This window comes from Danio rerio, chromosome 11 (genome assembly GCF_052040795.2).
Source record: "Danio rerio strain M-AB ecotype USA chromosome 11, GRCz13ab, whole genome shotgun sequence".
NCBI classification, from domain to species: Eukaryota; Metazoa; Chordata; class Actinopteri; order Cypriniformes; family Danionidae; genus Danio; species Danio rerio.
Genome location: NC_141031.1, coordinates 37,408,025 through 37,435,010, shown reverse-complemented (window position 1 = coordinate 37,435,010; position 26,986 = coordinate 37,408,025). Strand labels below are relative to the sequence as shown.

At 36.4% G+C, this 26,986-nt stretch overlaps 1 protein-coding gene and 1 long non-coding RNA gene across 4 annotated transcripts; one reads left to right on the top strand and one right to left on the bottom strand.

Annotated features, from left to right (window-relative positions):
* Positions 1-236: 236 nt before the first annotated feature.
* LOC141376645 (uncharacterized) lies at positions 237-12,692 on the top strand. The gene is made up of 5 exons (XR_015502845.1): positions 237-371; positions 8,657-8,770; positions 11,289-11,440; positions 11,533-11,566; positions 11,907-12,692. It is a non-coding gene; the product is annotated as an uncharacterized LOC141376645 (long non-coding RNA).
* On the bottom strand, positions 4,691-26,829 carry zmat3 (zinc finger, matrin-type 3). 3 transcript variants are annotated; one of them, XR_015502799.1, is made up of 8 exons: positions 26,678-26,829; positions 19,870-20,222; positions 19,481-19,627; positions 17,653-17,819; positions 15,108-15,202; positions 10,694-11,419; positions 7,146-9,480; positions 4,691-6,248 (listed from the first exon to the last, which is right to left on the bottom strand). XR_015502799.1 is itself a non-coding variant. In XM_087274028.1 (6 exons), exons 1-6 carry the CDS (start codon positions 26,793-26,795, stop codon positions 11,211-11,213), a joined length of 1,089 nt encoding a protein of 362 aa, XP_087130154.1. In that variant the 5' UTR covers positions 26,796-26,829; the 3' UTR covers positions 9,505-11,210. The 3 variants fall into 3 exon arrangements, 1 of the variants encoding a protein (XP_087130154.1); XR_015502800.1 differs by having other exon boundaries at positions 4,691-9,333; positions 10,923-11,419; XM_087274028.1 differs by lacking the exons at positions 4,691-6,248; positions 7,146-9,480 and having other exon boundaries at positions 9,505-11,419.
* Between the last annotated feature and the right edge of the window lie 157 nt (positions 26,830-26,986).

Here is a 26,986-nt window from a genome sequence, read left to right as displayed (position 1 = left end):
CTCTGTCTTATATAGATATGAATTATATTTGTTGACATGTACAACTTAAAAACAGAGCCTTGGTATTTTAGTTGTAATGATAATGAAAATCAACTCAGTAAATTTAATGTACTTTTCTTCTTCATGTATTGGGATGATTGTTTCGATGTTGGACTGTGTTTCCAGAGGAATCAGATGGGCGTTTCTTCTTCCTGAAATGAACAACCATCTCTGCAATTGTTTGTGTTTTTAGCTCTCGGCAGCAGACGCTCACTTCCTCTCCCTGCAGAAATGCATTCTATTGGTTAGGAAATCATGAATCCGGTAACAGACAGGAGGATGAAGGACTCAATCTAATCTGAACTTAAAAGCAACGAATGCAAACATCTAGGGTCAGTAATTCTTTTTCTTTTTTGAAATTCCCATGCTTACATTTATTACATTATACAATACACTAAAACCATAACTTTGTCAAATATTCTTAAAGTTAAAATTTAGATTTTTTTTATTTCATTCCTTTGGCTTAGTCCCTTTATTCATCAGGGATTGCCACAGCGGAACGAACTGCCAACTTAGCCAGCATATGTTTTACACAGCGGATGCTCTTTATGCTGCAATCCAGTATTGGGAAACATCCATACACAGTCATTCACACACATACACTACGGCCAATTTAGTTTATTCAATTCACCTATACCACACGTCTTTGGACTGTAGAGGAACACCCGGAGGAAACCCACGCAAACACAGGGAGAACATGCAAACTACACACAGAAACACTAACTGACCCAGCTAGGGCTCAAACCAGCGACCTTCATGCTGTGAGATGACAGTGTTAACCAATGAGCCACCGTGTCGCCAGATTTTTATTTACTAATTTAAAAATAATAAAATTTAACTAAAAACGTCAAAAAACATAATAATATGTCAGTTTAATGAAATAAAATAAAATATTTGTTTATATTATCAGTGTTAACAGTAAACACTTGTGCTACTTGATATATTTATATTTTTTAATCAAAAATAAACAAATGAAATATGTTTAAATATATATGAAATAAAAATAACTTTGTAAATGTCTAAATATTTAAATTTTTAAATAAATGTATTCATAAACATTGATAAGTATTTATTTTATTTTTAAAGTCTGTAAACAGTTGCTGAGACTTTTATTTCTGTATGTTGATGTACTTTCAACTGAAACTGAATCTTGAGTAGGGGGCGGGGCTTTCTCTTTTGCACATCATTCCCTTATAGCAAACTTACAATAAGAGGGGTGTGGCTAAGAACATTGTGTCAGAAACTTAATGCAGTATTCGCAATCACGCCCCTTAATTAGTTTGCTATGAGCAAATTGAATGAGCTATGAAAGAAAGCCCCGCCTCCTACTTAATATTCCGCTTTAGCAGAGAGTACATTATTCATTCATTCATTTTCCTTTGGCTCAGTCTCTTTATTAATCAGGGGTCCCTACAGCGGTATGAACCGCCAACTTATCCAGCATATGTTTTACACAGCGGATGCCTTTCCAGCTGCAACCCAGAACTGGGAAACATCCATACACACTCATTCACACACATACACTACAGCCATTTTAGTTTATTCAATTCACCTATAGCGCATGTCTGTGGATTGTGGGGGAAACTGGAGCACCCGGAGGAAACCAACACCAAGATGGGGAGAACATGCAAACTCCACACAGAAATGTCAGCTGGTTCTCGACCCAGCAACCTTCTTGCTTTGTGGCCACTGTGCTAACCACTGAGCCACCGTGTTGCTGGGAGTATATCAACATGCTGAAATAAGTCTCAGCAACAGCTTAGATCAATGTTTTATATTTAATTATAAAGTTTTATGGCATTTAAGCCGTGTAATAAGCAGGATAATGTACATCTAGGGGGTTGTTTTTTACAGCACAAAGCCCAGTATAGACTTAAAAAAACACCTAAATGTACATAACCCCTAAAACAAATTATTTTTAAACATAAAAAATTGCACACATTAGCTTTAACTTAATGAAATGCCACATGTGTAAGAAAACGTTCATTAAACACACACACACACACACACATACACATCTGTTCTTTTCAGCTGATGTTTCTGGAGTCCTTACTGTTCCAGCTGTCCCATCTCCCTCAGGGCCTCATGCAGACCAGAAAAACAGCACACAAGTTTGTCAGTTGACTCGGCCCTGTACAATGAAGCCCACTCATGTCACGCTGCAGTCCCACACACACTTATTGGGTGCGGTGAGTAAAATACAGAGCTGAAGAATGTCATTCTTGCTGAGGGGAAGCCAGGAGTTCTCTGAAAACAAAACCAATGGACTGAAGCAGCTTGTTTGACCATTGAACAGCACTGGATGGTGTTTGAAAAAGCCATGGTTGGTTGTGATTAGGACCAGATAGAATATGCACACTTTGTGGTGCAGAATTGTGTAAGCTAAAAATAAAAAGTTGATTATTGAGCGAGGATTTCGAGAGTATAGGAGCTGAAAACTTAACACCAAAACTCTAAATAAAATAATATTTATTCTAAGTCTGGGGCAATATGGTTAGTGGTTAACTGGAAGGGCATCCGCTGTGTAAAACATATGCTGGATAAGTTGGCGGTTCATTCCGCTGTGGCGACCCCTGATAAATGAAGGGATGATTTATGATTTGCTCATAAATCTGCAGAAATCTACTTAGTTGATGCAATGAAAATAATAGTAGTGTGTTTGGTTGTTTTGCTGAATGGCACCCATCACTATATTAAAGATTATAATCAGTATATGCTTAAAAAGATATATATAAATATATGCAAATGTCAGTTCTTTATGTAAATATAAGTAGTAAAGAAGACCGACTGTAATTGATATGGAAACATTAGTGACATGTTTGTTGCTCTAAAGGAGCCTTATTAAGAAAATGGGCATAGTCAAATGATATGAGTTCAGTACATGCCTTAAACACCATTATTTCCTCGTTCACATGTAAATTTTTGAGTGTAAAAGATCAGCAGGACACCGGCCCTCCAGGACCGATTTTGGACACCCCTGATCTAGGATGCAAAATATAGGAAAAATAGATATTAAATTTATCCAGCTTCACCCTGAAGAGGCATATAAGGTATGTTAAATTGTATCTTTTGTAAATTCATCCTGAAATTAGCTGAGCATGTTTCAACAAACACAAGACTGCTGAGTTTAAGTGCCTGAGTGCATGTTTAAGACTTTTGTCAATCACTCAGCCTTTACTGTCATATTTCTGGTAAGAAAAAATCAGCAGTAAACTTTATTAGTAGTCACTTGGTCATGCAGAGGTTGATGTTAAATCCTGGCTGTGTTTTCTTTGACATTATAGCTTCAATTTACAACACATCTCTGTTGGTCTCTTTTGTCCAGTTTAGGTATTATTCTGTCTAAATTTTATCCACAACACAACTTGTGTGTGTTTGTGCTTGTGTTTGTGCGTAAGAAAGAGAGAGAGCAGGCTGCAAGCATAACATCGGAGCTTATTAATTTTCACGACCGATCCAAATATGGTCAATATGGACCTTCTTATTCTAGGTGTGTTTTCGTGAGTAATAAATGAGCATATAAAATGATTTTTTGAATTTACCTAAAGCAGTTATTTCCAAACTTTTTGCTGTGTGCACCCCTTTGTAATATTTGACACCTGTCAAGCAACCCTTACTCCGATTAAACTCCACATTTTTAACTACAATAACTAAATACACATATTTTCTGTGTACGTGATTAAAATAAAAATAATAAAGCGCATGAATTTAATTAACAAGCTGTTATGAAGTTGACAGTTTTCACATCGTCATTAGGTACAGATAAAAGTTTGTCTGGCATGTTTTTCATCGCTAGAGCTTCTTGGTGGATTCTGCAGTGTACCCCTTTTTTCTTCTGCAGTTCAAGTTTTCCTTGAAACAAACTTGCAGGCATGTCTTCTAAGTGGCTGTGTCTTGTTTGTAAGTGCCGAACCATGAGGGCTTAAGACTGCTATTAGCTAAAACCTCACCACAGACTAAACATTGCGGATTCGGATTTTCTGCATCTCCAATCCATGTAAACCCGAAACCGATGTAACTGTGGCTATATTTGCGTTTCTTACTTGACATTTTCTCACTCTCTAGCGTAGGCCTAATTCTTTTCATCAATACATCTCTGCTGGATTTCTCTGTTCCCACCTACGCCACTTCACCTCGTTCGTTATCCTCCAAGTCCATATGTATATTCAAGGCCGCTGCACATCTTCATAGAAGAGGCCGATGTAGATGGTTCATCCCTACTGTCACTTGACTTTTTTAAAGGGCCAGTTTATAACCAGGTGTCCATTTTGATGAATATAGTAAGCAAAAAAAAATTATGAATATACTATCACTTAGCTATAATAATAAAAAAAAATAATAAAAGATAAATCTTTTGTCGTTACAAACATTCTCTCGAGCACCCCTGGTGGTCAGACTGCGCACTGACCTAAACCATACACCTATGATGTAGATATAAGAGAACAATTAACTTAGTATACCAATGCAGTATATGGCACCTTTAATGCAAATATTCAATGTCAATAAAAAATACAGTCCTGGCAGTTTCTGTGAATTAAAAGCCACTTTTGTGTTCGAACAGCCGTGAGATGAAACCAAAACCAAAATAAAATGCAATATTTTTTTCTTCTTGAATAAGGCACTTTACTCAGACAAAACATGCTGCAAAAGCACTGATAGAATTAGTTTTTAATGAAATATTTTATTAATACATCATATTGCGATTTAAAATAAAAAAAGAGTCCCACGCCTCTTTACAATAAAGTTAAAATGTTCTTTCATCTGTACTGTACATTCAAGACATTAAACCACTGTTTAACACATCTCGAAGGGGAAAAAAAACAGAAAAGGTCAGATAAATATCATCACTATTGCACTCAGACCTTTTAATGGACATGAAAAGGCAACCATTATATAAGAACATGTCTTCAAAAGGCACAGCTAGATTTTATTTCGATGCAACTCAAAATAAAATGCCTCTGCAAAACCTTTAGAAAACATTTGTGAAATATGACTTCATAAAAAAAACAAAAAAAGAGGTATTTATGGATGGGAAAGAGTAGATGGAGGATATTCTCCATTGGGAATGAATGTAGTGTCCCTGCTGGCGTCCTTTGGGAAGGTCTGTTTCCAGAATGGGTCACAACTTCCTGACACAAAACACAAAACAGGATATGGCTTGCCTCTGGTGATTCTCTGGCAGAAAGTACAGGGACTACCAGAAGAAAACACCAGGTTTTGTAGTGCTTTAATATGGTTAATGCAGGTTCTAGTCCAGCCTGCAACATGTTGTGATCTCATTCCCTCATTATAAACAATTTCTGTTGGAAACCACAAAATAATTGCACCATCACATTAATGATCGGTGGCGCGTGCTTTCTGCGTTAGCGAGGCGACACACTGCAGGCAAAAATATCTCTTTTTCATTTTGAGATTTGATGCTTTTTGGCTTTTCATAAAGTGTGTTAATTTCAAGAAGACAGTCAAAATACTCTCCTGTTATGCTTCTTTAAAAATTCTCTTTTATCAATATGTGTCTGTAGATTTTAATAACAAAATAAATATTTGTAAAAGCTGTTTTCTGATTTTATTCTCCTGGAATGAGCCATAAATCTGCATTTAGGCAGCTCTTAAACATCACAGTTTCATTCGTATCTTTATTCTGCAGATTTTAACTGGGGGATTTGTTCATAGTAAAACTTTTCCAGACTTTCTTCTGCTTTTTTGCAATATTTTCCCAACTACACTGTAAACAACAATTAGTTAAAATAGTGAGTAACCCCATTGCCTTAAAAGTGTCAAGTCGACTTAAAAAAATAAAATGTGTAAACCCGTTGTAACTTGGGACTTTTAAGAAGACTTATTTTTATAGTTATGCAAGTTATTTTAATGATTAGTTTTAAGGAAATGGATTTACTCATTTTTTCAAGTAATGTCAGCTGATCACTTTTTACAGTGTTAAATAATTAACACTGTTAAATAATTTAACATTATTAAATAATGCCTCATTTGCATATTTAAACATTTTAAAAAATGTGACATACAAAAAAATGTGTGCAAATCTTAATACAATCAAATCAATGGGAAATATGATGAGTAATAGATTTTTATTTGCTCTCATCACCTGCAGTGTCTCGCCGTAACATTTAAAATGCAAAGTTTATATATACACTTCCTGACAAAAGTCTTGTCGCTCATCCAAGTTTTGGGAACAACAAATAATAACTTGACTTCAAGTAGATCATTTGATATCAGAATTGGATTATAGGAAATGCAAAGGCATCTCTTATGCTTAATTTACCAAAATAAAATATGATCATGCCTTGATTTTTAATTATTTAATTAGGACAGTAAGGTCTGACTTTGCTTAAACAAAAGTCTTGTCACTTAACAGAAATAATGTCCAGTATAGAATATAAAGCTGTGGAAAAAGAATTAATATTGTGTATGACTCCCATGAGCTTGAAGGACTGCATCCATACATCTCTGCAATGACTCTAATAACTTATTAATAAAATCATCTGGAATGGCAAAGAAAGCGCTCTTGCAGGACTCCCAGAGTTTATTCTTTGGATTCATCTTCAATCCCTCCTCCTTCATGTTACTCAAGACATGCTTAATAATGTTCATTTCTGGTGACTGGGCTGGCCAATTCTGGAGCAACTTGACCTTTGCTTTCTGGAACTTTGATGTGGAGGCTGAAGTATGAGGAGTGCTGTACTGCTGAAGAATTGTCCCTCTCCTGTGGTTTGTAATGTAATGGCAGCACAAATGTCTTGATACCTCAGGCTGTTGATGTTGCCATCCACTCTGCAGATCTCTCGCACGCCCCCATACTGAATGTAACCCCAAACCCTAATTTTTTTCCTCACCAAACTTGACTGATTTCTGTGATCTTGGGTCCATGCTGGTTCTAATAGCTCTTCTGCCATATTTGTCATGATTGGGATGCAGTTCACCAAAAATCTATCTTCTGCCACTTTTCTAAATGATCAACTAGAAGTCAAGTTATTATTTGTTGCTCTTACAACTGGGATCGACGACAATGCTTTTGTCGGGTAGTGTTTATATATATATATGAAACAACTCACCACCTAGCCATTTACATTTACATAAAAAAGCTTGACTTAAATGGTCAGTATTTGAATATGCAAAACTCCTACTGGAAACATATGTAAAGCAGAACAACGTGAAATGTTGAGCATCACAGTTGAGTAGGCTTTATACTCCGAGGCACATTTAAGATGTCTATTAGTCCCACAAACTGTCCCAAAAGTCCTCCGTGATGATTCCCACTGTAAACATTTGATTTAAATGAACGTTGACGGCTGCGTAATCATTTATAGCATGTAGCACAACATTATCTTTTTCATTTCTTACCAAGTGCGATTCAGTTCTGGTCCTTTTCTTGCAGAGCAGTTGTCATTTTAATACACACAAGCAGCAATAATCTCATGCGGAACTAATACTAAATCAGAGAAGAACTACAATCGCAAACATTTAGTGACAGCAACTCTGAGATATTACAGAAATAGCTTATTTAAGAAAGGATTGAGAGCAAACAAAAACAGTGAGGGTAAAAATGGGTCATCTTTTCAGTTTATAATATAGTACATATCTTTGATAAAACATTTATAGCATTTTAAGTGATAAAATAGGAGGAAAGGGATGTTTATGTGCAAAATCATGCATCCATGAACCAAAAAAAAAACATCTTAAATTTTTTAAAGCTCCTGCTTTTTGCAATAAATACGCCCAAAGGAAAGTTTAACCCCAAAAAACTGAATATTTACCAAGCATTTAGTTTTTACAAGTCAGAAATGAGCTGCTTTGGACACATTTGGGGAATATAAGTCTAGAATTGCCTGAAGGAGAATATATTTCAGCAATGTTTCATTTTTAGGTGCACTATAAAGATCATATATTTCTCAGTACATTTTAAGTACAGTAGTTTGTGATTCGTACTGATCTAAACATAACGGATTCAATGATTATTTTTTCTATTTCCCTGTTGACAACTGATATTTAGTAGCATTTTCATTAAGCTTACATATTTGCATAAACTAACCCTTTAATTAAATGTAATTAGCACAGGGGTGTCCAAACTCGGTCCTGGAGGGCGGGTGTCCTACATATTTTAGTTCCAACCCCAATTAAACACACCTGAATCAGCTAATCAAGCTCCTCCAGGGAGGTGTGTTGAAGGAAGTTGGAGCTAAACTATGCAGGACACGAGCCCTCCAGGGCTGAGTTTGGACACCCCTGTATTAGCAGGTGAAAATGGTAAAGCATTGGCATTATCAATTGTGATCAATCACTGAAAATATATGATTATACCAGGTAAAACAAGGTCTCAGATTAGCTTCAAAACTACTCTAAATCAGATAGTTGTGAGGTAGGGGAACACGGGCGGTACAGGCCTTATTAAAATTAGCCATGTTTTCCATTTCTCCCTTTAATCCATGGAGAGATTCCCTTTGGATAATCCAAAAATAAAACTAAAGAAGAATTTCCCAAACAAACGCATGCTAGTTAACAATACCAGATATTTGCTCCAAAATGATGCTTATCAGCTTGAACAATTCCCAGTATGTCTAAACGAAGTAAACGGGTTGATCTATTGTCATCGCTTTCACAGTACATTCAGCAGGAACGCTGGAGAGCCGCCACATTTACTCTCTTATTTTGACTCGAGGAACAGCGATGTTCGTTCTGGAGCTCCTGAAGAAACACAGTGAATCTGCAGCTCAGGGTGAGTAGGATTGCCACTTTTGTTTGTCTAGGAAAATGATTGCTGCTAGATTTGTCCCTTTTTGAAGGATAAATTGCACACATAATATAGTTTTGGAAAAAAAATCTAAAATGTATATACTTACTACCTCTTCAAGATTCATTTGAATCATTGTAAACAAACAAAAAAAGTATATTATAATGTAGTTAATCCAAAACAGTGCAGTAAACAACACTAATATTGATGTACCTGCTCATAAGGCAATCTAGGATAAGAATTTACTACTTTAATACTAATTATGAACACAAATACTTCCTACACAATAAAAAAAATGCTTTTCTTACTTCAATTTTTTTTGGCTTCTTACTTGTCCAGAAATCTAAACATTCTTATATCAAGAAGCATTTTGTGCAAGCAAAACATAATGTCTTGTTTTAAGAAATAATATGCCAATATTATGTGAGTGGCGACGCAGTAGGTAGTGCTGTCGCCTCACAGCAAGAAGGTCGCTGGTTAGAGCCTCGGCTGGGTCAGTTGGAGTTTCTGTGTGGAGTTTGCATGTTCTCCCTGCGTACGCGTGGGTTCTTCCGGGTGCTCCGGTTTCCTCCACAGTCCAAAGAAATGCGGTACAGGTGAATTGGGTAGGCTAAATTGTCCGTAGTGTATGAGTGTTTGTAAATAAGTGTGTATGGATGTTTCCCAGAGATGGGTTGCGGCTGGAAGGGCATCCGCTGCGTAAAAATGTGCTGGATAAGTTGGCGGTCCATTCCGCTGTGGCGACCCCTGATTAATAAAGGGACTAAGTCGAAAAGAAAATGAATGAATGAATATTAAGTGAGTTTTTCCTTAAAACAAGCAAAAATATGGGGTAAGCAGAATAATCTTGTTTTTCCTTTTGACATTAGATTATTTTGCTTACCCCATTGGCAGATTATTTTGCTTGTTTAAAAAAAAACTAACCTAATTTTGGCATATTTTTTCTTAAAACAAGACATTATGTTTTGGTTGTCTAGAAAATGCTTCTTGATTTAGGAATGTTTAGATATTTGGACTAGAAACAAGAAAACAAATCTAACTGAGAAAATTATTGTTTGTAGTGTAGATATACAGTTGAAGTCAGTATTATTAGATGCTAATATTCAGCCAACAGTGCAATGTAAAGGCTTAATTAGGTTACCTAGGCAATTTAGGGTAATCAGTAGGGCCAGATGGAATCTGCGGTCGTTTTTTTGTTATTTCTGCTGCGAATTTTGGTAAAAATCTGTGGATTTCTGCAGAATTATTTTGGGAGTATCTAAAACCTTAATATGTGAAATATAAAATAATATCTTTTTCATTTTTATTTAATGTTTAAAATGCAAATCCAATTAGATTCACATTATTTGGTAAACAAAGCAAGTCTCTCCTATAATATGTCTACTAAAAGACAGAAAATATTACTGTACAAACTGCATTGTGCATAAATCAGATGAACATTTTCATATTAGTCAATATTATTACTGAAATAAATGTAAAAACTGAATAAATATAGATTTACACACATTTACTTAAGTTAATAAACAGAATTAATGATGGGCTAAAAATCTGCTGAATTCTGTGCACGCAGGCTCTGTGTGGGCCTAAGTCAGGAAAGTCATTGCATAACGGTGGTTCATTCGGTAGACAATCAAAAACAAATACTGCTTAAGGGGGCTAATAATATTGACCTTAAAATGGTTTAAAAAAAATAAAGACTGCTTTTATTCTAGCTGAAATAAAACAAATAAAACTTTCTCTAGAAGAAAAACATTATAGGAAATACTGTGAAAAATGCCTTGCTTCATTCAACATCATTTGTGAAACATCATTTATTAATTTTCTTTTCGGCTTCATTTATTTACCAGGAATGAGCCGCCAACTTATCCAGCATATGTTTTACACAGCGGATGCCCTTTCAGCTGCAACCCAACACAGGGAAACACCCATACATGCATTGCATTTACACACATACACTATGGCCAATTTGGCTTATTCAATTCACCTAAACTGCATGTCTTTGGACTGTGGGGGTAACACCCGGAGGAAACCCATCTGAACACGGGGAGAACATGCAAACTCCTTACAGAAATGCCAACTGATCCGGCTGAGGCTTGAACCAGCAACTTTCTTGTTGTGTGGTGATCATGCTACCCACTGTGCCACCGTGATGCCCCATTTGGGAAATATTTGAAAAAGGAAAAAAAAATTCATAGGAAAGCTAATAATTTTGACTTCAACGTATTAAAAAAAACCTTTCACAAATTACCTTTCATTCTGGCACAAAGGAAACTTTGCTTTGCAATGTGTGCTGCTAATACTAGCTCATAAATTGCTTATGGAATAACACATTAATCACATAAAGAAACAAAAACATCTTCCATTTTTAAACAAAAGTGGCTACTTGCAAAATGGCAAGGTTATTTCCTCAGAATCCCTCATCTTCTTAAGTGTATCCCAGGTTCTCCATCTCACTGCGGTAGCGCTGCTCTGACACTCTGCTTTTGTGCTGTTTGCTCTCCAGGTGTAGGCGAAATTCGGCCTCCTCGCTGGCCCCCGAGTTACACATGGAGCAGTAGAACTGGCCACTGGGTGTGACGCACATGGCAAGGTCTCGTGGGATACGCTGCCTCGGCCGTGGGTTGTAGTAAGGGCCTGAAACAGCACAAGAAACATGTCAGCTCATGAAACATCAAATCAACAGCTACATGAATAAGCGGATGTATAAGATTATGAAATGCATAGTCACACTGACATTTGATGTGCAGGTTGATGTACAAACGCCAGCATTCTCAGGAGTCAGTAAGTACTAACCGTTTTATTCAGCAAACATTTATTAAATCGATGAAAAGTATGGTGTGTAGTTTTATAATATTACAAATATATTTTTAAAGAGCTCCTATTATGGGTATTTAAAAGTAAATGACCTTCTATGCAGTGTGTAACACAGCTCTAAGTGAATGAAAATATCCAGCTGAGGGTTAAATCTGAAAGTGCACCGTGTTTAAAAATATTGATTTATTTTTAACAAAAGATTCATTTAAATGATTAAAATTTATCAACGACGTCCTGAAACAATATCAAATATGAAGTGCCGGATCCAGTAAAACATTAACCCGCCTTTACCTTCAAACGCTGGCAGAGTGCGAGTGTGTGTGGGACTGATCATGACTGAAGATGAGCGAACACGCTGGTGATCAATGCAATAATCTACCCTGCAACGAGGGATTGTTCGGCCGTTTGGTAAAGGAAGGATCAGAAAAGACTATTGTTGTATGTGACTTTGTCAGAGCTTGACAGGAACGTTACCAGTGCACAGTTCATGGACTATTTTCTTCTTCCATTTCACAAGTGTAAGTAAGTGCGATTGAAATAGTTGCCTCCTTGTTTTTTCTAGCTTGCAAAATATGTATTTAATTGTGTTTTGTTACTTGTAATCAATCGCTCCATGCGACTACTATCTGCTTAACTCTTTATAATCACATGTCATATCAAAAGCACGTGCCGGATTCTTTTTTGGATTTAAAGGCATTTGTGTGCTGGAAATACACTGCTGTTTGTCATAGCTATGGCCACCATCAGCTGTTCCTACAAGTGCGGCGGTCAAGTTTCAAAATAGTTTATTAGTATTAATACTGAATGTGTGTCATTGTTTTTACTTATAGTTTAGAATAGAGCAATACGCTGATGTTAAACTGCATTGATTTAATGCACTCCTGCATTGGGCTCACACAAACACTCTGCACTCTGACTACTTCAACAATGTTGATAAGCCATGGTGGGCAGTTCTCTCTGTATTGCGTTGAATGCAGTTGACCAATCACAACAGACTGGGTCATCTGACCAATCAGCGCAGATTAGCATTGTGCTAAGGAGGGGTTTGGGAACAAATGAATCGCTGAACGAATCATGTGGGAGTCGCTGGGATAAATAAAAACAAATTATAAGACAATGAAAGCGCTTTTTGACCTTGCATGCATATCAGCCCGTTGTTGAAGACCCCAAAACTAAAATATGACCTTTTTTATTGCATAATAGGGGCTCTTTAAAAGGATGGTTCACCCAAAAATGAAAAATCTGTCATCATTTACTCACACTCTACTTGTTACAAACCTGTTTGCGTGTTTTTCTTTTCTTTTTCTGTTGAGCACAAATATATATATATATATATATATATATATATATATATATATATATATATATATATATATATATATATACAGTTGAAGTCAGAATTATTAGCCCCCTGTATTATTAGCGCCCCTGTTTATTTTTTTCCCCAATTTCTGTTTAATGGAGGGAAGATTGTTTCAGCACATTTCTAAGCATAATAGTTTTAAAAACTTATTTCTAATAACAGATTTATTTTGTCTTTGTCATGATGACAGTAAATAATATTTTACTTGAAATTTTTCAAGACACTTCTAAACAGCTTAAAGTGACATTTAAAGGCTTAACTAGGGTAATAAGGTGCACTAGGCAGGTTAGGGTAATTAGTCAAATTATTGTATGATGATGGTTTGTTCTGTAGACTATCCAAAAAAGAATTAGCTTAAAGGGGCTAATAATTTTGTCCCAAAAATGTTTTTTTAAAAAATTAATAACTACTTTTATTCTAGCCGAAATAAAACAAATAAGACTTTCTCCAGAAGAAAAAATATTATCAGACATACTGTAAAAATGTCATTGCTCTGTTAAACATCATTTGGGAAATATTTAAAAAAGAAAATAAAAATCAAAAGGGGGCTAATAATTCTGACTTCAACTGTATATATATATATATATATATATATATATATATATATATATATATATATATATATATATATATGTATATATGGTTGAACACAAAACATGCTATTCTGAAGAATGTTATGTTTATATATATATATATATATATATATATATATATATATATATATATATATATATATATATATATATATATATATAAAAACATAACATTCTTCAGAATAGCATGTTTTGTGTTCAACCATTTGAGTGTGAGAAAATGATGAGGAAAATAGGAATTCTTTTGTGTGAACTGTGTCTTTAAGAAGCACTATTAATAAGAAATAAGAAATGTTGCTTGGGCGTGAGATCAGCATATTACAATGATTTCTAAAGGATCATGTGACATTGATGACTGAAGTAATAATTATGAAAATCTTTAAAATAACAGAAATATTTCATAATAATTAGTTAATTGATACCGCATTAAAATTCTGCAAATTATTTTTGGAAAATAGGAGATTCACATCCATATCAAAATAAAGAAAAAACAAAAAGCGTTTAAATCCAACTTATTCTGTTGGAAAATTACCATATTTCATACATGCATACTCGGTAGTGTGCTACTCAGAAGTGCACTGAGAATCCTTTTTAAATTACAGCCCAATTCCTGAATTTACATTTAAATTGAATTGAGGTAAGCAAGATGCAAATAGTAACTAGGAAAGTAAAGTTCATAGACAAACTTTATGGTGACACCATGAGAAAGCCTAGCATGAAAGTTTAAGTAGTTTTTCAGAAGCTTGAAGTTTGAAACAGTTGGCATATAGACAACAACAAGGTTACCCAATAGAATCTGGATGCAGCCTTTATGATGCAAGCTGAGATTGCATCGCTCAGGGATGCAGTGTCAAACACAATGCTCTCAATGGAGCTAGTGACATCATTGTGAGGAGTAGGATTAGGGGTGAGGTAAGGTGAGAGCATTAAAAAGCATTGGATGCAGCTCAAATTGCATTTGCACAGAGTCTGCAGCCATGTTTTAAGTATGGATTGACATGTTTTGTAAATTTTTAAATTATCACATTTACAATTTGCAGTAATGTACACATTTAGCAACATATGAGGAAAACATATACAATTTTCATACCTTTTAGTGATAAAACACCTATTTTACATTTGATGAAGCACAATGTGTAAGTGCTTGACTTTGGCCTATAGTGCAGCTAGTGAACGCTATGTGTTTCCATGTGTAATTGAGGACAGGAGTCCAGGGCAATGGGGGCATGTGTGTGATTGAGATCTGCCATCGTGTGGGTGACGTTCGTGAGCCTGGGCTGACGTGGGGTGAAGGATCGACTTACACAGACCAAAGCCTTGGCTTGAGGCCTGCATTTAGCGAGACTAGCGCATTGCGCTACATTAGCACAGGCTGGCAAACTAGCACGCGCAGCTGCCAAGCGCTCTGCTGCCAAAGCACTGATCACAAATGGAGGTTTTGCACCACAGCTTGGACCACTGAGCAGAAAACTGAACCCGTGGGGCAAGATCACATGATGGCAAAAATCTGTCTACTAAACTATTGGTTGAGACGAATGTGTGTGGACAGTACCTGGCATGGCAGTGTTGAACTGAGCTCTGCGGTTCTTCATTAATCGATACTCGTACCCTTCTTTCCGTGGCCGTCTCTGAGTGTCAGACAAGTCTCTGGAAGAAAAAAAAACATTATATGAAAACTTCTATTTATGAATAGATATAGTTATTTAGCCTCTCAATTATTACACACCTTAATATGCATATAATATTATTTTATTATTTCAAGCAACAAGCTGAATACTTTGCAAATTTTTCACAGTATTAAAATAAACTAATCTAGAAAACAGTTTTTAAAACAAATATTATTCGGCATCATTACAGTTTTCAGTCAATGAACACAAAGTCTTTGAAATATACAAATGTTACAGTATAAATTTAATGTAAAATAAAAAAAGATTTATTAAAATAATTGCATATGTAGAAAAATGATTTCTACAAACATTTTAATGATTATGTCTCACTGAATCACAATATTGTCTTAAGTACAAACATGGTATAAATATTAGAATTTTGGATATTTTTATATTTTAGAGATTATGTGAATGATTCATAAAGTCAAGGGAACCAAACTAAAAATATATAATTCATTTTCACTCTTTAATACAAAAAACAATGACATATTCTTTGTTTCATATACATTTTCCCTCACTTTTAGCCTATTTGTTGGTTCTGAGGATTCAAACCTAGCTTAACTGGCCACAGACGTGTTTGCTCAGATACAATCATAGGTTTGGAGTGAAACAGGATGTGTCTTCCTGGGTTTGTTATCAGGACCGCCCAACAACAGCCAAAGCAGCATTTCAATGAGAGCCTCACTTATCAATGCAAAAACAGCCCGAAGATCAATCTCACAGGAAAAGCCTCTTCCTCCATACCAAATGTATGAAGTATTTAAAGCATACACATGGATTTTCTTTTCATCAAGATTTTAGGATTAAAAAAACCCCATCAGATTTAGATTCTAGATAGCCTATACACTGACCGGCCACTTTATTAGGTACACCTGTCCAACTGCTCGTTAACACAAATTTCTAATCAGCCAATCACATGGTAGCAACGCAATGCATTTAGGCATGTAGACATGGTCAAGACGATCTGCTGCAGTTCAAACCGAGCATCAGAATGATGAAGAATGTTGATTTACGTGACTTTGAACATGCCATTGGTTTTGTGCCAGATGGACTGGTGTGAGTATTTCAGAAACTGCTGATCTACTGGGATTTTCATGCACAACCATCTCTAGGATTTACAGAGAATGGTCCGAGACAAAAAGATTCTCTGTAGAGAATGGTCCGAGACAAAAAGAGACAATATCTAGTGAGCGGCAGTTCTTTGGGTGCAAATGCCTTGTTGATACCAGCTGGTTGGAGCTGATAGAAAGGCAACAGTAACTTAAATAACCACTGGTTATACCCGAGGTATGCAAAAGAGCATGAACAGGTCCATCCTTCAGGCGGATGGGCTACAGCAGCAGAAGACCATACAGGGTGGTATTGTCAGAATTTGGTGTCAACAACATGGAAGCATGGATCCATCCTGCCTTGTATCAACAGTTCAGGCTGCTGCTGGTGGTGTAATGGTGTGGGGGATATTTTCTTGGCAATCTTTGGGCCCATTAGTACCAATTGAGCATTGTGTCAATGCCACAGCCTACCTGAATATTGTTGCTGACCAAGTCCATCCCTTTATGACCACAGTGTACCCATCTTCTGATGGATACTTCTAGCAGGATAAAGTGCCATGTCATAAAGCATGATTAATCTCAGATTGGTTTATTGAATATGACAATGAGTTCACTGTACTCAAATGGCCTCAACAGTCACCAGATATCAATCCAATAGAGCACCTTTGGGATGTAGTGAAATTCAGGAAATTCGCATCATGGATGTGCAGCCGACAAATCTGCAGCAACTGCGTGATGCTATCATGTCAATATGGTCAAACCCGGTACTAGGTAAGGTGTACCTAATAAAGCGGCGATGAGTATATTCGACAATCCCAAAAGCATATTTACAATTATAAAAGGCCCTCGAGCTCCTCCAAATGAACACTTCTATTCTATTCTATTCTATTCTATTCTATACTATTCTATTCTATTCTATTCTGTTCTGTTCTGTTCTGTTCTGTTCTGTTCTGTTCTGTTCTGTTCTGTTCTGTTCTATTCTATTCTATTCTGTTCTATTCTGTTCTGTTCTGTTCTATTCTATTCTATTCTATTCTATTCTGTTCTATTTGTTTCTCATTTTTTCTGTTAAAAAACAACCCTTGTTTTTTACACAAAGTTTAAGTAGTTGCTTTTCTGTTGATTTGACTTGCTTCTACTATCCTTAATTGTGCGTTCCTTTTGATAACAGTGTCTTCTAAATGAATGTAAACAAACCCAAGACAAGGGGTCATAACCCGTCTGTTTTGCATCTGACGATATTCCCAAGCGCAGAACAAACTGCATATCTGATGTCTCAATAAAAACGGCAGAAACGACACCACCCACAAACATAGGAGGATTTTCCATGTTTACTGGCTGTTTTATCTTCGAGCATGTGTGGGTGTGACAGACTCACGAGGACGTGGCGTTCTGCTGCGCCTCGGCCAGACGCAGTCTTTTGGCGTGGTTTTTGCCCTGATAGTGTGCCTGGGCCACAGCGGGGGAGCTGAAGGAGGCATCGCACAGCTTGCAGTAGTCGTTTTCCGTGGCCAGTATTACTCTGCTGGCGCCCTTAGTGAGTGGCTGCAAACGGGACAATGACAGTGGAGCTTTTAGAAAAAGCCGAGTGATGAAAGGTGCATGTCGACTGGGACGTCTCTGATTACTATCAAGCCAGACTTGGTGAATGGATGCTTGCGGCGTGACACCGCATGATCAAACTTTTAAGTGTTTGATGATATGCTATTCTTCTAGGCAAATAGATATGTAGATATTAATACATATTCATTTTGTTCAGCATCATGTACATATCGATATATCGGTATTAACCAATATATGCTTATTTTGACTGTTATTGTTATTTCCCCAAGAAGAAAAACAATTATCGGAAATTAACAAATTATGAAGCATTTCTGTCAAATGACCTACTACTTTTGATAGGTACATTTCACAGTGGACACTCACTTTAGAAGAGTTATGCTTAAGGGATGAGAAGAGCTAATTTTGGGAGTGTTGGAGTTTTTGAACTGTGGAAAATTAGGACTTATTAAATATAAGAAAATATATTAAATATTTTAAGATTTGTATTGATGAGTTTAAATATTGGTTATTGGCTTTGAAATATAAACAGTCCTTTGTAATCAGATAATTATCAATTAAAATTTATGCACAATATATCGGCAGCCATATCGCGCCTTATCGAGTTTTTCACCTTGAAGAAAAGGACTTCAGAATTGCTTTGTTGTTGTTGTTGGTTTTGTAATCAGACACAGAAGAAATCCATGTTCAGATCGGCTTAAATATCAATTATCAGCTTACAAATTTAAAGAGTTATCGTAATAAGACATTTATTGGTTATCAGCTCAAATTTCTATAGATAGATGCAGTTATTGGCCCAAATTTCTATAGTGATAAATTTATTGGCCATATAGAGTTTTTCACCGTGAAGAAAAAGACTTCAGAATTGCATCGTTGATTTTTTGTTATCAGGTACAGAAAAATTAATTTCAAGATTTATATTTTGGCTCAAATATCAGTTATTAGCTTCCAAATATAGAGACTTATTAATAATAAGACATTTATCGGTTATCAGCCCATATTCCTATAGACATTAGTGATACAAAATAAATTGGTGGCCATATCAGGCCATATTGACATTTTTATCATAAAAAATTTGACTTGAGAATTACAATTTATTTCCATTTTGTTTTCGTAATAAGGCTTTGTATTTATCAGCTTAAATATCGGTTATATAAAGAGTTATCGGTAACCAGTTATCTGCCTGAATTTCCATAGACATTAGTGATGTACAAGATATCGGTGGCCATATTGGCCCTCATCAAATTTTTCATCATAATAAAAGAGAACTTCAGAGTTTTTGTTTTTGAAATACAAAAAATGTATTTTAAAATTTGCATTTATTGGCTTAAATATTTTTTATTGGCTTAGAAACTTAAAAAGTTAATCAGATATTTATTAGTTATTGAGTCAAATTTCTATGGAGATGATGCAGAATATATCGGCAGCCTTATCAAGCCATTCTAAATTTTCCCCATGAATAAATCAGTATCAGTATGGGCCAGAATTTCCATTTCACTGCACTCCTAATAGACATAGCTATCAAAGCCATTGTAAATAATGCTAATAAGTAAAAACTAAATAAATAATAATATAGCCCTATTCCCAGACATCTTTAAAAACATACTTGTTTAGACAGAAATGCAGCAGTTCAGAGTTATAAGCACCTGGTTGGCAGTCGCATTAGCAGAATCTGTGGGTGTAGTGGCTGAGGGTTGCTGGGAAACAGGCTCTACTACTTCTGGAATTGTAATGGGAGGAGGCTGTTGGCTACCGGCATAAAAATTGCGCAGCTTCTTACTGTGGTTTTTCCCCTGTAGACAAAACAAAGGATAGATTGCGTGCTTCATCGCAGCAAAGACCAGGACCTCAAGAAAAACACCTCGCTGAAAGAAACCAAAACTGAAAGTATGAACTCATGATTGTGAGAGCATGCAGCTAAACAATCAAGGCTTACTATCATCAGACAATTGTGCAATGCAAAACTGCATTTGTTAAAGTCAGATTGTGAATGAATTTACTGATTCATTTTCATCCCTCATGGGTTTTAGATTACCTGATAATGTGCCTGAGCCTGTTGGGCAGAGTTGAGAGTGACATTGCAAAGCTTACAGTACAAAGGTTTGCAAAGCTCTTCCAGAGTGGCTTCCTGGTCAGCAGCCACAGCCTGAGCATCTTCCTCGGGGGGCTTTGGGCTGATTACAGGAGGTGGTGGCAAGGGTGGGTTGGGTGGCAACTGGAGATGAGGAGGTGGCTTTATGGGTAATGGAGTGCAGTGTGGGAATGGCAAGGGGTCAGGCATCATCACTGGTGGAGGTCTGAGGTTCTGAGTTGGGGTCATGGCCTGGAAGGGCTGAGGTGGCTGCTGACACATCAAACTAATAGGGGGCTTCAGAATCGGGTCTGGACCTGGAAAGCCAAATGACAGAATTTAGAATCAGATTGAAGAAGTGCCATAACACTACTGAAATTGCAGTGTAATCTGCTGTTGATAGCACAGACATTTATGAAGCAGCACTCAAACTGAAGTCACTTTCAAACCAATCACGGTTTTCATTTTCAGGGCAAAGAAAACTGTGATCAACTTGATTACATGTAAAATCTGCATGGGGAACATTTTTTACCTGATTGCATGGATTTTTATTGGTTGACAGAGTTGTAACAGTCAGGTATAGTGCTTTTTTTTTTACCAAAAAAAATTGTGAGACTCTTGTGTCTGTCTTGGTGTTTCAAAATTAATCTCAATGCTGTCCTCAGATTTGTCAAGTCTGCAGTCATGCTCAACTATTTCATGCTTTCTAAACCAAATATATAACAGCTACGATGTCCACATTAATTTCACAGCTCTGTAGTTTTATGTATTTATCCTTAGGTCACAAATCTGCTGAAACATAACATAAGACCTCTGGGCTATACACAACAGAGATGTAAAGGCCATATACATATTTAGTGCGACAAATGAGCCCTTCTAATAATAGCACGGATAAATGTAAGTGCCATGTCTTGTGCATCGCTTTTCCTGTAGCGGGAATGAATTTGTGCAGTATGGCCTGCTGTAGATGTGATTAGGGCTGACTCCTGCCTCCTGAACTCGGCGCATGTTTGGCGCTTCGGCACATCTGAGGCCGGGCGAGTGGGGGTTGGATGGTCAGCTGTTTTGTGGCTGTGTGATATTTCCAGTGTATTAGTTCCGACGGGATCATGACAACAATGATTCAGATGACCAAAATAGACATTAGAATGCGCCAAATGGTCGTGTTTCCGTTTGCCTGAAAGCTGTCATCGTTAAAACACCACTTCCTGGAATTTGGAATTTATAAATGCCGCTATGTTTGTAACCTTAAATGGAACAATTTCTACTTTTCATTTAAATGTAGGTGTCGCGATGGCGCAGTGGGTAGCACGATCGCCTCACAGCAAGAAGATCGCTGGTTCGAGCCCCGGCTGGGTCAGTTGGCATTTCTGTGTGGAGTTTGCATGTTCTCTCCATGTTGGCATGAGTTTCCTCCGGGTGCTCCGGTTTTCCTCACAGTCCAAATACATGCGCTATAGGTGAATTGGGTAAACGCAATTGGCTGTAGTGTATGAGTGTATGTATAAATACGAGAGTGTATGGGTGTTTCCCAGTATTGGGTTGCAGCTTGAAGGGCATCTGCTGTGTAAAACATATGCTGGATAAGTTGGCAGTTCATTCCGCTGTGGCGACCCCTGATGAATAAAGGGACTAAGTCAAAGGAAAATGAATAAAAAGGCAAAAATAAAAAAAGGGTGGCCGAAGACTAAGAAATGATGATTTGTTAGTAAATAATTATTTATCAATCAATTATTATCGACGGGGTCAAAGTGAAAGTTGCGGCTTCCTGCGCACGTTTGACACAACCTTGATGCTCGTGAGCGCAACAGCATTACATATGGACTCATTGCCGACGCATGTTGGCTGCTCTATCAGTTACATGATGGCATCCACTGCATGAAAAACATAAGCGGAATAGTATGCGTTCATTCCGCTGTGGTGACCTCTGATAAATAAGGGACTGAGCTGAAGGAAAATGATTGAATAAATGATCAATGATTTAGAATAAAAAAGAACTGCATGCTTCTTGCAGAAGAACTTCGAAGCCAGAGCACCTTATCTATGGTTTTATGATGTTCCTGCTTATTAAAAAAATTATGAAAAAAGTTTATACTGAATATTCATTCATTCATTCATCACTTCCAGCCGCAACCCAGTACTGGAAAACACCCATACACACTCATTTACACACACACACTATGGGCAATTTAATTTATTCAATTCACCTATAGTGCATGTTTTCGGACTGTGGGGAAACTGGAGCACCCTGAGGAAACCCACACGAACACAGGAAGAACATGCAAACTCCAATCAGAAATGCTGGCTCAGCTGAGACTCGAACCAGTGACCTTCTTGCGGCGATTCAGCCACTGTGCCACAATACTAAAATTTTAATTTCCTAATTCAAAAATAAATAAAAAACAAACAGGTTTTAGACCTCCCTCAAATGGCTATACCCAGCCCCAGTTATCTCAACTTGTTTTTTGACAAATTGGGTTGCTAAAACTACACAGTGGCACAGTGGGTTGCGCTGTCGCCACACAGCAAGAAAGTCATGGGTTTGAGTTTTGGCTCGGTCAGTTGGCATTTCTTTGTGGAGTTTGCATGTTCTCCCTGTGTTGGCGTGGGTTTCCTCCAGGTGCTCCGGTTTCCCCACAAGTCCAAAGACATGCGATACAGGTAAATTGGGTAAGCTAAATTGGCCATAGTGTATGTGTGTGAATGAGTGTGTATGGGTGTTTCCCAGTGATGGGTTGCAGCTGGAAGGGCGTCCGCTGCGTTAAACATATGCTGGATAGGTTAGTGGTTCATTCCACTGTGGGGACCCCTGAATAAAAAAGGAACTAAGCTGAAAAGAAAATAAATAAATGAATGAAAACTAAAACAAAAAAATGTGTGCATTTTTTCCAAAGACGTGCCCTATAAACCTTCCCCCTAAGTGGTACATTAAAATCATCTCCACAATTTATTATAATACATTTTCATCTTTTTAGGACTGCCAGCATATACTGCCAGCTGTCTTATTTTTTTCTTGCTTAAGAAACAGAGAAGTACAAGTTTCACCTGTCACACTAGAGGTAGAAAATCAATTTAGTTTGTGTTGCATGCCAACTTTATCAGATCGTAATAGACCCTTTTCACATTTTCGGGTTTCTCAGCAGCAGAAGTTGCAGACAGAGGAGAGATTAAAGTCAAATTTACTCTCAGCCCCATAGACACTGCATTACAAACACCTTGCATAAGCAGTAATTTGTTTTTTTGACTCAACTTGACGTAAAGATGATATGATACATACAGTACATACATACAGTGCTCAGCTTATATATGTACACCCCTCACAAATCTAGCTTTTGAATTTATATTTTAATGGAAAGCTATAAACAGGGGCAGATTTAGTGATTTGGGGGCCCTAAACAATTCCAGCCATGGAGCCTAAAAGTTCTAAAATGCACCATTTGTACTTTAATTTATTTTTTATTGATTTATGTTTCTGTTTTTTTCTTATGTCATGTTTATTTGGGGGCCCTCAGATTTCTTGGGGCCCTAAACGCTTATCTTGCTTATTGGTTAAATCCGCCACTCGCTATACAATATTATATTTGTTCCTATACATTAGATTAGTCAGTACTAAAGCCAAATCTGGAGCTCATCTAACAAAATAACTCACGATAACGGTCCAAAAACAAGTAAACCACAAATTTATGTTATAGAAAAAATATTAAATACAAATTTAAAAAAAGGTTTGTAGGTTGTAATTTATTTTTTTGCAGTATTTTGCTTGAATTTAATTGCATTAGCTTTCAATTTCTCAATATGTTTGGTGACTAAAACATTATTGTAATAAATATATCTGTTAAATATATCTGATTGTTTGTTTAAATGCACTAAAATACATTTCCTATATTTATTGGGAAATAAATACAAAAAAAAAAAAATCATGGGGTGTACTCAATAACGCTGAGCACTGTAATTGCATATAAATGTTTGTATGTTTTAAAAAAAATTGAAATAATAAAAACTTTCAAGGATTCAAGATTATGATGACCGTTAAACAAGTCATAACAATCTTGTGAAAAGGGTCCATTGGTTGCTTTTCATTCAGATTTTTTCTGTCAAATGTATAACTCACACTCTCAGAAAAAAATGGTACAGTGTTATACTAAACAGGGTACAAACCCTTGTCACTGGGGCAGTACCTTTTTATGGGACAGAATTGTATCTTAAGACAAAGAAACAAATTTGTATCATTGCAGTTTGTACCTATAAGGACATGATTTGTACCATGGGAAACCAAAATGTAACCTTGTTTTTTAAACCCTGCAGATACAATATTGTACCTTTATTAAATGTACAAATCTGATCCATGAAGGCACCACTACAGTGACAAGACATTTGTACCTCTTTTCACAAAAAATGTTACAGAAATACAATCTCCAATGTACAATGTAAAACCTTTTTTTCTTCAGTTTTCACATAATACCTTTGTAATCACCTAAAAGTTCATTTAATTTACCTTTTTTTAAAATAGAAATAGAACTGTGCAAAAGTATTGATGAGATATGCGCAATGTCTGATGAGATGATTTTTACAACACTAAAATGTCTGCATGAACACTTTATATGTGCAGGACTTTTGCCAGCTCATGTGCGTAGTGGAAAGCAAACGCCAAAAGGTGCGGATATCAATAATGAAAATGTATCAGAAAATTCTAACCAAATGTTTTTTAAAAATGCCTTAAATGTTCAGTTTACAATACCTATAGTTTTATGTTCTACCAGTTGTTATAGAACTTAATAATGTATAATAACCAGTTATTATAGAACTTAATAATGAATGTTTATAAGTTTCTTAAAACATATGCTTTTAAATGATGATTCTTGTTTTAATATGGAAGTTATTCATAAAGTCGCTTTGCCTTTCCAGTAATATTTATTTTCATAGATATTGTAATAAAGGAGTTGTCCAACACTTACGTACCTTTTTTATGCGAACAATTGTGTACCTTCATTTCAATTGTAGCATAAAAGGTACAGAACAGTATCATAAGAAGTCTTTTCTGTATTATATAAGGTACAACTTTTACAAAGGGACAAAACTGTTCCTTAGGGAACATTATTTGTACCACCTTGTGCCTTTTTTTCCCCCGAGAGTGCATGAATGCGAAACCCATAACCCATTTTTTGTAGTCGCCATTGTTCAACTCTAGTAGACTTCCACATCACTAGAATATTTCACCCAAAACATGCAAATCTTGCTAAAATCTCATGTCTTTCCAAACCTGTATGACTCCCTTTCTTCTGTGGAATTAAAAAAGATCTTTTTTTTTTAAATAAGTATTTTTGTCACCAATCAGGTTCACTTTGACTTTCATACAGATTTGAAACAGCCAAATGATAAGACAATTTACTTGAATGTAACTTCATAATCATTTGCAGGGTTACAAAAAATAACAGTACCCAACCATTTCACATTCTTCTCCTTTTGACCTGAAACAAACTTGATATCTCTTGGTCATCAGAGAATACAAGCCCAGAAATAGGTCTAAGTAGAACCCACAGTCCCGACTCAAGGTCAGGGACACATATACCTGCTCTCTTTCATTTAGATTAAATTTACTCTGCAAAGTTTAGTCTGAGCATGGCAACAAACATCTGCTCTTTCATCAGTACTGGGATCAAATATTTTTAGATATGGGGAGGATTGTTCCCATTGGGCATCTATAATGCAAGGTATGCAGGGCACATGAGAAGGTAAAGCAGTCCTATCACTTGATGCTGCAGGTTGTTTTACACCACTGACTGCCGCAAAACACTTCTAAGTTGTTCGTGCATTGCACATTTGTTCTGTGACAGCATCAATTATTGAGAGCAGAATAAATGCATTACGTGCATGATTGCTCTGTGTGCTTAAGGGATGATTTGTGTTTGTTGTATCCTCACGCAATTCATCCTTCTGTTTTGGCTTATGGATTTCAATGGCTTTTCTCCGAGCTGTATGGTGTCCCACTGTATATCAGAGCCACTTTAACACTTCAACCAAGAACAGAGCGCTCTGGAGTGCAATAAATATAAACTGAGCATTTTTATATCCTAGTCAATTAGATGAATAAACTTGCCTAGGAGTCTTCCTTCAACAAATCCACCTTAACCTTGTGTTTGATTGTGTTTTGTAAAGACAGCAGGTAGTGTTACGTTAAAATCATGACTGATATAGCATGTCCCTTCATATCAGCATGGCTGTTTGTTTCATATTTGACCAAGGCTTATATGAACATGGGCAGAACCTACCATCATATGCCTCACTCAACCTGCCTCATGCATCATTCTGCAAATGTTTCTACAGTACAAAAGGGAATGAATAAATGATTAGAGTACTCTCTTTGGAAAATAATGTATTTTAAAAGCCTGCATGTATGTTTTTGAGCTTGACATGTATGCAAATACTACATCCATGTAGAGCTTAAGCAACATCCTAACATAATGGGAAGAGAACAAAAAGCTGCATTTTGAGAAATCCAATGATATTTGAAATATGTTAGTCGTGTACATAGTGTTCTATTAACATTTGATGTGTTATTATCCTCATAGGCAATGCAGATATGGATATTCATTCTTAATTTGTCTATGGTTATTGCTAGACTCACATCAAAGCATTTATGCTCCCCAATTTTACCATTATTTGAACATAAGCACGTATTTTAAGTAATTGCAGGGCAAGGCAAATATGATGCAGAGCATCACTTATAACGCACTGCATTGAAAAGCATTTCAAAAACATTGTCTTGTCTTACCTGTGATCCGAGGGAAATAATGGCTGCAATCTCCATAGTTTACAGGCTGAGAGCTGTAGATATTGCAATAGTCAGCACCTGAATAAAAAGCATCTCTGTTCTTTACATTCATCGCCATCTTCCCTGCATCCTTTCAAGCTCTCTCTGCTGCTCAACTTCTTCCAGCCAGACGTGCGCCGCATGCTTCCAACGTCCAGCAGAGGGGTGTTTTCAACCACATACGTTTTCAGAAAACCAAGAAATACGTAAGAACGTTTGTATATATGAGGTAAAGGGAAATTAAATATTTGTAATCAGATGCTTTACAAA

Bases quoted from the DNA above. Each gene is read 5' to 3' on its own strand.
- zmat3 (XM_087274028.1), bottom strand. From the start codon at position 26,795: ATGGCGATGAATGTAAAGAACAGAGATGCTTTTTATTCAGGTGCTGAC. The intron at 15,203-17,652 runs GTGAGTCTGTCA...TTTTTCTTCCAG, and splicing joins CAGCAGAACGCCACGTCCTC to AGACTTGTCTGACACTCAGA. The intron at 11,420-15,107 runs GTACTGTCCACA...GTGCTGTTTCAG, and splicing joins GTTCAACACTGCCATGCCAG to GCCCTTACTACAACCCACGG.